This window comes from Rattus rattus, chromosome 16 (genome assembly GCF_011064425.1).
Source record: "Rattus rattus isolate New Zealand chromosome 16, Rrattus_CSIRO_v1, whole genome shotgun sequence".
Classification (NCBI taxonomy): domain Eukaryota; kingdom Metazoa; phylum Chordata; class Mammalia; order Rodentia; family Muridae; genus Rattus; species Rattus rattus.
In genome coordinates this window covers 1428576-1439047 of record NC_046169.1, presented here as the reverse complement: position 1 = coordinate 1439047, position 10472 = coordinate 1428576, and the positions used below count along the sequence as shown (strand labels likewise).

At 51.2% G+C, this 10472-nt stretch overlaps 1 protein-coding gene across 3 annotated transcripts in view; it reads right to left on the bottom strand.

Annotated features, from left to right (window-relative positions):
• Positions 1–8752, bottom strand: part of Mcoln1 (mucolipin 1) — a 14267-nt gene extending 5515 nt beyond the window's left edge. Inside the window, exons 1-8 of one of the 3 annotated variants that reach the window (XM_032886353.1) lie at positions 8601–8752; positions 4359–4564; positions 3085–3252; positions 2835–3000; positions 1986–2094; positions 1633–1729; positions 1317–1416; positions 112–218 (exon numbers count right to left, since the gene is read on the bottom strand). In XM_032886353.1, the coding sequence (XP_032742244.1) occupies positions 112–218; positions 1317–1416; positions 1633–1729; positions 1986–2094; positions 2835–3000; positions 3085–3252; positions 4359–4564; positions 8601–8631 (984 nt within the window). In that variant the 5' untranslated portion in view covers positions 8632–8752. Of the gene's footprint in view, positions 1–111; positions 219–1316; positions 1417–1632; positions 1730–1985; positions 2095–2834; positions 3001–3084; positions 3253–4358; positions 4565–8295; positions 8336–8555 lie in introns of those variants that run through there. The other 2 variants (XM_032886352.1, XM_032886354.1) reach the window with 2 other exon arrangements.
• Between the last annotated feature and the right edge of the window lie 1720 nt (positions 8753–10472).

Sequence of the window (10472 nt, the reverse complement as noted above, 5' to 3'; positions counted from 1 at the left end):
ATGGAAGGAGCCCAGGTGAGGGTCTGTCTAGAACTCCTAGGCCATCACCCCACACCACGGCCCCAGGGCTGGGCAAGGCGGGCACCAGCGCTCGTGACACCAGGGCCTCACGTTCTGCAGCAGGAAGCCACGGAGCAGTGAGCGGGCACACAGCAGGAAGGACAGCGAGCAGGTGAGGATGACCACCACATCAAACAGAAGCCGGAAGCTGTTGTCTCCTACAAGAAAGGGGTGGCTGCCATCACTGGTACAGCAGCGTGGTGTTGAGACGAGTGCTCTGCCACTGAAATACAACTCCAGCCTGTTTTGTTGTTTGTCTCGAAGACGGATCTCAATATCCTAGGCGGGCCCCACACTTACAATGTGCCCAAGGCTGGTCTTAAGTTCATACCGGGGTTACAGGAAAAATAATTTTTGAAAATATTTTCAAAGCAGTGAGAATTGAACACGGGGCCTCACATCTGCTAGAATTACTCTCCGGCCCATTTTGTTTTATTTTCGGACAAGGTCTCACATAACCCAAGGTAACCTGGGATTCATTACATGTAGACCAGGATGACTTTGAGCTCCTTGTGCTGTGATTATAGGAAAATATTTACTTATTTATTTACAGTACTGGGAATTAAACCTAAGGCCTTGAACAGGTAGGAAACCACTAGGCTACATCCCCGGCCACCATTTTACATTTTGCATTGAGACAAGGTCTCTCAAAATTGCCCAGGCAGACTTTGAATTTGTGAGTACCCTACATCAACTGCCTAAATACTAGAATTACAGGCCTGGTTCCTTGGGATGGACTTGACCAGGCCCACTGTGGGGCTTTGGATATGCCTGGCCCACTGGAAATGGCATTATTGGGGTGTGGCATTGTTGGAGGAAACGTGTCACCATGTAAGTGGGCTTTGAGGTCTCCTAGTGCTTAAACTCCACTTAGTGCAGAAGAGACCCTCCTCCTGGCTGCCTTTGGATCAAGATGTAGAACTCTCCTTCCAGCTCCAAGTCTGCCTGGATGCTGCCATGCTTCCCTGCCATGATGGTAATAGACTGAACCTCTGAAACTGTAAGCCAGCCCCAATTAAATGTTTTCTTTTATAAGAGTTACCGTAGTCATGGTATCTCTTCAGAGCAATGGAAACCCTAACTAAGATATCCAGGACACCCCTACGCCGTCAAGATGCCTAGTCAACACTGGCCGGGGGTCACAGACCAGTCATGAATGCAGGGGCCCCTGGACAGTACTATCCGAGGCCCAAGAAGCGTCTTGGACAGTGAGGACTAATCTTGGGGTAACAGGGTCTGAGGATGGGAGGGTTTACCGTGTCTGGAGACACTGGGGTGTTTACACTCCTGGATGTGGGTCTGGGTCTCCAGGCGGATGGGGATTCGCCCACTGTGCGCTTTATTGTCAAATGTGATCTGAAGGGGCGAGGCAGAGTAAGCTGGAGCAGCCATGACAGCCAATCCGTCCCGGCCTCACCCCATCACTCTCGTACCCATCCCCGGCCCCCACGACAGCTGACCCATGTCCCTGTACCCATCACTGTCATAACATCTTGACCACAGTACCTGAGACCACCTGAAGCCCCTCAAGCGTGCAGGGGGATTGGGGCAGAGGGTCACCCAGTTGCTCACCAGGATACTGAAGGTGTAACAGTCAGGGATCTCGTTGTTGATGAGGCTCTGCAGGTTAATCGTCTTCAGTTGGAAGTGGATGGTGACGTTGATCAGCCTGTTGGGGGACGCTTGGGTGAGGGGCAGGGGTCCAATGTCAGCCACTCCCATCCCACACTGACTCTGCAGCTAACAGAGGAAATGGCTCCCTCGGCGACCCGCTAGGTCACTGGGTGAGGGCCCTGTCCCCTATCAACTCCATGAAAGTGGCCTGAGCTCCAGTGTTTGGACTCTGGCCACTCCACTCACCCCATCCTCAGCCGGACCCTTGAGCCCCTCAAAGAATCAGCCCCCTCAAGAGAAAAGGGCAGTACTTGTGGAATTTCAATGTGATGTTCTTGTAACTGCTGCTGCCATCCAAGAAGTCCAAGTCCTCACTGGGGATGTCAGGAGGTCTATCAGGAGGATCCACCTGGATACAGTCTGAGGACATGACATCATACAAAAGGACTCAGGGGACAGGGAGACCCGGGCTGCTCTCCTACGGTCCTGTTGGGCCTTCTCCCTGTTTTTTTTTTTTTTTTTTTCCTTTTTCTTTTTTTTCGGAGCTGGGGACCGAACCCAGGGCCTTGCGCTTGCCCAACCCCCTTCTCCCTGTTTTAACTCCCACTCTATACTTTACTGCTCCTTCCTAACCCTAGGGATCAAGCATAGAATCCATGTGCTAGGCCAGAGTCCACTAGAGCTATGCCTTCAGCCCGCCCCTTCATTTAACCTCTCGGTGCCGTGCAGGGAGGGCAGGATCTGCCTTATGCTCTATAAAGACCAGAGTGTTCCACAGGCCCTCCAGACGCTCAGTGAGCAAATGACATTAATAATGCCCAGCTCTTCCTAGGTTGTGCACTCCACTAAGCACACATTGCACATGACAAATTATTCTCGGTTATGCAATCTGATCACACAGACGTGCAAGTGACAAGGTCAAGATTTTAGACCTTTTTCCTTCTTTTTCTCTGCTTTTTCCCCCATCCACAGCCTTGCCATTAGCCCCTCACTGTGGAATTCTAGGCAAGACATCTACCTCTGAGCCATACCCCAGGCCCTCACTGGGGGATTCTAGGCAGGCTCTCTACTGCTGAGACTAATCTCTGAACCCTAGATGTCAGGATTTTAATCCCAGAAGCCTACACACCCAACAGTTAGGCCCTGCCCTGACTACTCACCAGTGACTACCCTTGGATCAATGTCAAAGGTATCGTTGGCTGGGTCCACATGGCCACGGTGGTAATACCGCTGGCAGAGAGCCAGAGCTGAGCCATTGGCCCAAGGCCCGCCCCCACCACGGACATAGGCATACCGGCCCAGGGATATCTCGGGTAGTGTCAGGTACTACAGGTAGAGAAGGGGAGAATCTGTCAGCTCCACTTGTTCAATACAGTTCTCCCCCAAACCCCTGACGCGTGCTCGCTATACCTGGTCCACAGCATAGAAGATGGCTTGGTAGAGCTGCTCCCGTGTGTAGGCTGCAAAGGTGTCATCAGACCCATCAGAGTAACCCAGCAAGAAGAGGTGTCGGAAGGCAATGGTGTTCTCTTCCCGGAATGTCACCACCAGCTGGTTGCTGAGTCCAAAGAGAATGAGCTGCCAAGAAGAAGCCAGAGGTTGGCCTTGATGGCACAACTCAGTAAGGCACAGGGAGAGGAAGAGGAAAAAGGGAGCCCAAGAGATGTCCCCTGAGGTGAGACAAGGCCCCAGTGGCACTGCACGGGATAGCCTGTAACTCACTGTGCAGTCAAAGATACCTTTGAGCTCCTAATCTTCCTGCCTTCATCTCCCAAAAGCTGGGATGACAGGTGCACCCCACAACGAGTTTATGCAATCCTGGGATGGAACCCAGAGCTTCATGCATGCCAGGCAGGCACTCTCCCAGCTGAACCATATGCCCAGCTGTCTTAGGGTCACTATTGTGATGGACACCACGACCAAAGGCAGGTTGGGGTTTATTTTTACACTTTCACATCACAGTTCATTATTGAAGGAAGTCAGGACAAGAACTCAAATAGGGCGGGAACTTGGGGGCAGGAGCTGATGCAGAGGCCATGGAGGGGTGCTGCTTACTGGCTTGCTCTTCATGACTTACCCAGGACCACTATCCCAGGAATGGCCTCACCAACAGTGAGCTTGGCCCTCCCCAGCCAGTCAGGAATTAAGAAAATGCCCAATAGGCTTACCTACAGTCTGATCTTATGGAGGCATTTCCAGTTCCCTCCTCTCTGACGACCCTAGCTTGTATCAAGTTGACACAAAACCCAGCCCACAGCACAAGGCGGGGACTAGTATACCTCACAGAAGTGGTGAATGAATGGTCGGTCCATGCTTACTGATTGAAGGCATGTGTCCTAAACCCACGCCTCCGGGATAGGTAATGTTAGTGGTCTGCTTTTGCTGAGGGAGATCAGAGAGGACAATGTGACACTGACTGGATTCAAATCCCATCTGTCCTGTGCTCAGCCACTGGGTAACTTTACACAGTAACGTGTGAGTCTCAGGGGCATTTTGGGTGTACAATGGAGGAGAGAACGAGCAGTGCTTCTGGGAGCTAAAAAGAGTTACTGACCACAAATCTCGGACTTCTTCCTGACTGGTATCACACTGTCATTACCATTACATGGCAGCAAGGGGCCACTCTAAGAGGAAAACAGTGTCGATGGTGGCATCTGGCCAAGGTCCTGCCTAGCTGGTCTCACCTGCACAGTGACCACCAAGATCTTGACCACCTGCAGCATCAACTTGCAGGGCTTGCGACCTTTGGCCCGGAACTTGTCACATGGACTCATAAAAAAGTACTTGAGGCGGCGGCGGAGGTCTTCCTCTTCTGGGGGGGTTGTGGGGGCTGGTGAGGTCCCCGCCTGGGTCCCATACCCAGGATTGGGGGTCAGCAATTGCTCGGTCTCTAAAAGAACGGAAAAGGACAGTAGAAGGTCAGGGGTGGATAATGTCCTCTGCTTCCATCACCAGCAAGCCTCCGCCAATTCTTCTTTTTTTAATTTATTATACATAAGTACACTGTCACTGTCAGTGAGAGCACATCGGATCTCACTGCAGATGGTTGTGAGCCACCATGTGGTTGCTGGGATTTGAACTCAGGACCTCTGGAAGAGCAGTCGGTGCTCCTAACCACTGAGCCACCTCTCCAGCCTGCCTCCACCAATTCTACTGGAGAGGAAGAATGCAAAAGAAAAACTGCAAGATGGCTCAATAGGTAACACGTTTGTCCTCAAGCCTGACAACCTGAGTTTGATCGTCTGAACCCACGTGGCGGAAGGAGAGAACTCACAAGCGCACGTTCACACACAATACGTAAATGTAGTAAGTATTTAAAAAAATAAAGAGGCTGCCCAGTTGGTACGGTGCTCGCCTAGAACGTACAAAGTCCTGAGTCCAATCCCAGCACGTAATAAACTGAGCACAGTGGTGCACACCTGAAACCCCAGCTCCTGGGAGCTAGAAGCAGGAGGATCACGAAATCGAGTCCATCTTTCCATACACGAGACCTTGGCGAGACCAGAAAGACAAGTGGGAAGGAGGTAGGTAGAACGGGGAGAAGGCACAAACTTGTAATCCCAACACTGGAAGGTGGAGGCACGAGGATTATAAGTTCTAGGCCAGCACGGTCCATACAGTGAGAGAAAGAAGGAAAGAGCCTGGCATGACGCATGTCTATAATCCTCGTACTTGTGAGGGCAGAGACGGGGGTCAGAGTTCAAGGTCATCCTCAGCTACATACATGTCCTAGGCCAGCCTAGGATTCTGTCTTAAGGAGAAAGGAGGGGGTAAGGGTAGGTGAATGAAAAAACAAATAAAAGAAATAAGAAGGAAAAGGGAAGGATATGACTGTCCCTAGGTATGGTGGGGGAGAAAGTCTATTAAAGGTATGTGGGAGAACACAGCCAAAGGCAGGGGCATCTGGGAGAGTCCAGAGTAGACAGGACCCTGTACCATGTGAGGAGAGGTAGAGGGGAAGGGGAAAGGAGGAGGAAGAGAAGGGAACCAGATGCAGCCGTCAGGAGGCCTAAAAGAAAGTAACCGAAATAGTTGGATTATATAAGGAAGGGCAGCTGGGAGAAAAGCAGCCCAGACCCCGGGCTGGAGAGTTAAAGGAAGGGTGGGGTATTCAAGCCAGTAAGGTCCTGTCACAGGTAGGGACTGAGGGATGAACCAGGAGGCCAATGTCTGCCTTGATATGTTCAACAGGCACCTTGGCCATTGGTCCCACGTTTGCACCTTAACAGATGGCAGTAAGGTGGCTCAGACAGTAAAGAAGTTTGCTACCAAGCCTGACAATCTAAGCGGAGTCTCCTCGCTGAGCCTCAACCTCATCGTCCAAATGAGGCAACCGTATCCTCCATCAGCTAAGAACTCAATAATCAGAAAGTCTTTATCACAGAGCCTGGATTGAGTCTAGCCATAACAAATCCACCAGTCCTCTTGTGGGAGAAGGGGCAGCTGGGATGGCTAGCTTCTTGGAGGGTTTGGCAAGGCCCCTACACTTACCCGAACTCCAGCCTACAGGTAGTTAGCACAGAGCTGGGCCTAAATCCCAGTGTTCTCAGGGCAAATCCCCCAAGAGTAACCTTTGAACTCATCAGAAAGCAGCCCATCCCAGGCCACAGGTCCGACATGGACAATAATAAGGGCTGACATGATGACTCAGGTAAACCTGGCACTCAGAGTTCGTAGAAGTTCAAGGCTTGCCTGAACTACATAGCAAAACACAGGACAGGTTGGGTTAGAGCCTGATCCAAAAGAACCCCCAAAAGCAGGTAAAGATGCTTGTTGCCAAACATGACACCCTGAGTCCAATCCCTGGGACCCACGGAGTAGGAGAGGGCGAATTCCTACGGGTTGTCCTCTGCAGTCAACTGACTTCACCACCCTTCAGGGAGCCAGGTTCTGGGAATCCCACAGCCAAAAGCCAAATCCAGACTCCGTCCACCTCCCTCAACTCATCCAGAAAGTGGAAATTAAAACCATCTGGCCCCAAGGCTGAGATCCAGAAACTACTTCGAGAATCCTGCCAGACCAACCGGCAAACAACCCATTCCTCAATGCAGAGCTAGGTCTGAGGAACATGCATTCTATCCGTGGACCATTCTTCAGGCCCAAAGCTGCCAGGAGCAGGCTGGGCCATGTCACTACTGGTGGTTCCGACCTGGCTCCTCCCTTTTTAGTCTAGGTGAGCTTGTTTACAAGCTGGTAGGGAGGAGAGCCGAAAGGGAGACTGTGACTCCCTAGTTAAGGCCATAGCTTAACGAGCAGCCGAGACTCCCACACGAGTGTCTGCAGCCAACACACAGTGGAGATCAACACGAGATGTCATCCCCAGATCTCTCAGTGACAAGTCTGGAAGCTGGGGGCACACAATCTCGTTTTAGGAAGGCAAGACGGCATGGGTTTGAGGAGCTGTAATTTAGTCCCCCTAGTTCGTGGAGGCCATCCCTCCAGCTGTCTTCCTGCCAGTGTTTAGGGAAGCTGAGCGTTTGGGCACCAGCTTCCCTGTGCAGGCTACTGTCATATAGAATTCTAGCAAACTAAGCAACTAGAACTTTTTTTTTTTTTTTTTAACATAGGTCAGCAGTACTGTGGTACACAGGCCTAGGGTCAATCCAGAAGGAGGAGAGGAAGAGGAGGGGAGGAGAAAGCCTGGATTAGGCCTCTAATCTCAGTACTCAGGCTGAGGAAGGAGTATCACAGGCTCAAGTCTGGCAGAATTCTGGAGGCAAAGGAAGGCAGACCTAAGAATTCTACAACTGCCAGGGCTACATAGACTCTGTTTCAAAACAGACAAAAACAAAAGTAAAAGAAGTTCAGGGTCTATAGAATAAGACCCTGATCCAAACACAACCAAACTACCACTGACAAAACCTTGGGCTTCACATAGTTTCCTCATGGGAGAAGCTGGCTGCCTGCCTGCTGCCTGTTTACAAACTGAGAAGAGACTAGTTTGGGGAAGGCAACACTCTTACAGGTCACAAACCCTGGAAAGAAATGCTATGCAATTACAATAATACAGCCATCCATGGTGACACATGCTTAGTATCCCAGCACAAGGCAGGTGGAGGGTGGGATTCAGGAGTCCTGCCCTCTTAAATTGGAGAATCTTACGCAACTAAGTGTGCACGGGCCTTTAGAATCATCATCAACAACAAAAAGCTCTCTGCAGACATTTAAAGGCTGGGGCCCGCCCACTGGTTCCAACTGCCCACCTCTCCTCCATAAGTCTGCACTACACTTCAATGGGAAAATGGAGAGCTTGGTGCAAGAGGCTGGAGGAGATGGTGTCCAGCCACCACTCAGTTCTTGGAACTGTAGAACCTCACTGCCTGAGGCCAAGAGATGCTAGTAACCATCTACAACCTGGGTTCTGGGTACTACGCCATCTGTCTACCTGAGGCTAGAGATGTTGTTGGTACCCACTCACCACCCAGGTTCTAGGATGCGATTGTGTCTCTGTCTCTGTGTCTCCCCCCACCCCCCCATGGGGACTTGAAAAACTTGAGAACTGGAAGCCCAGGGTCTGGGAGCCATCTGCCCATCTCTCCCTTATGGAGCATCTGAGAAGTCCGCATTGGACTTTTGGAACAGAAAGTTGAGCGATTGACGTCCAAGGTCGGAGATGCGCACCCACTGCCCAGGTTCTAGGAAGCATCATCAATCTCCCATAGGAACGCTGAGAAGTCCGCACTGAGCTTCAGAGCATTAACCGGGACATTCGCCGCCCAAGGTCAGGTATGTCGATGCCCACGCGACGCCCAGATTCGAGGATTGGTAGAAGCATTCTGCCCGGGGTAGGAGATGCTGGTGCCCACCCGCCGCCCAGGTTCCAGAAGCCGAATGCCCATCTCCCTGCACTGGACTGGAGCGGAAGGCTGGGCGCTCGTCACCAGAAGTCGCGGAGCCGGGCGCGCCCTCCCGCCGCCCGCGCTCACCTGAGCCGCGCCGGCCCGCCGCGGTGGCCATGGCCGCACGGTGAGCGCGGGATGCGGGCGGGTCCGTGCGCGCACCGCGGTCACTGCGGCCTCGCTCCCTCCCGGCGCCGCTTCAAACCCTCCCGCATCAGCTGACATGCGCCGCGGTCACGTGAGCAGGGGCGCCTGGGTCGAACACGTGACAAGCTTGACGCTGTCTAAGGGGGCTGGGCAGAACCTCCCAGCAGTGCGTAGCTGGCCTCTCCAGGACTAAAGACAGTCGCGCGGTCCTAGTGCCGATTCCAAATATAACAAAAAGGTCTGAGAGACCTGGTGGCTTCTAGGTGTGGCAGGGGCTGGATCCGATCTGGCTCGGCGTCAGCCTTGTAACTCCTGTGTCCAGAGCATGAATGGTGTCCGGGGATGATCCGACGTCCTAAGCCGGAAATATCCTCCCCTCTACTCCCAGAAACCTTTTCTGTCTCCTATCTGACCTACTGTATTTCCTAAACCAAATAGAACCATTTTTTAACAGTCCAAAGCCATTGGCCTTTCTGCACACTGCAACAGCCTCGGTACTATCTTTTACTGTCAGCCTCCGCCTACGGAGAACCCAGAAGGACCTCCAAAGAATGTCTACCTTCTAGAACCTCCTAGTGGCTTCCCATGGCTTTGCAATGACCAAAAATCTTCCCACTTAAACTGACTACTGGTCTAGCTTCCATCTTCTGCCATTCACCTCTCTTGGACAGTCTTGCTTGGAACTTGATAGTTAGAAACACAGGATCTGCAGGGAAGGCAATTCGAGTTTAAATCTCACCATCACTTCAAAACTTTCCACGGTGCCTTAAACTGTGTGTTCTATTTCCTTTTATTATTATTAATAATAATCAACTAAAATTATCTTGTGTTTTGCAAAACAGGAATCGCCCAGAGTTACCTGCTTCCCAGAGCTGTATAAAGGATTAAATGAAGTAATTCAAGATCGTCTTACAGTGCTGGGGATGTGTAACCCATTTGATAGGTTGCTTGCTCAAAATTCACAGACAGGGACCAATCCCCAGCGCTGTGGAAACAAGGCTCGATGGCCCATGCAGTCTGTAATGTCGATAAGCGTTATACTGTCTCCAAGGCCAGGCATCGAGGCTAGGGAGACTGCTCAGTACATCACCTCAGGGAGGTGGTTCAGTGGCTCGTGCTTACCACGAAAGCATGAAGACCTGAATTCAAAGCCCTAGAATTCATGTAAAAACTGAGTTCTGGTACCTCTAATCCCAGCATTGAGGAGACAGGGATGAGAGGGTCAGTGGGGACCCGGCCCAGCTAGTCTAGCCAGTCTGTGAACTCCAGGATAAAAGTGAGGGGCTGAAGAGATAGCTAATCAGTTAGGAGGACTGGTTCTTGTAGAGGACTAGAGTTCAATTCCCAGCAACCACATGGCAGCTGACAACCGTCTATAATTCCAGTTCCACTAGATACAATGTCCTCTTCTGACCTCCAAAGTCACAGTTATGCGACACAGACTTACCTGAAAGCAAAACACTCATAATAAATAAGGAAAATAAAATTATAAAAATAAAAAAAAGCGAAGAATTGAGGAAAGGCGCCAACCTGGATCCCTTGCCTCTATGTGTATACACACACAAGCACTGGCACCCACACCTACAATTACATAGGCTGCCAACACACACACACACACACACACACACACACACACACACACACACACAGAGCATATTGGGCTATTCAGAAGATGGATTTTGAGATCAGCTAGGTCTGTGTTGTGATATTCTTCCCCCTAAACGAAGGAAAAACCTTTTCTTCCATCTAAATTAGAAATCCTGCTGTGGTTTTAGTGTTCCACCCTCTGCCCTTGGTTCTGAGATATTTCTA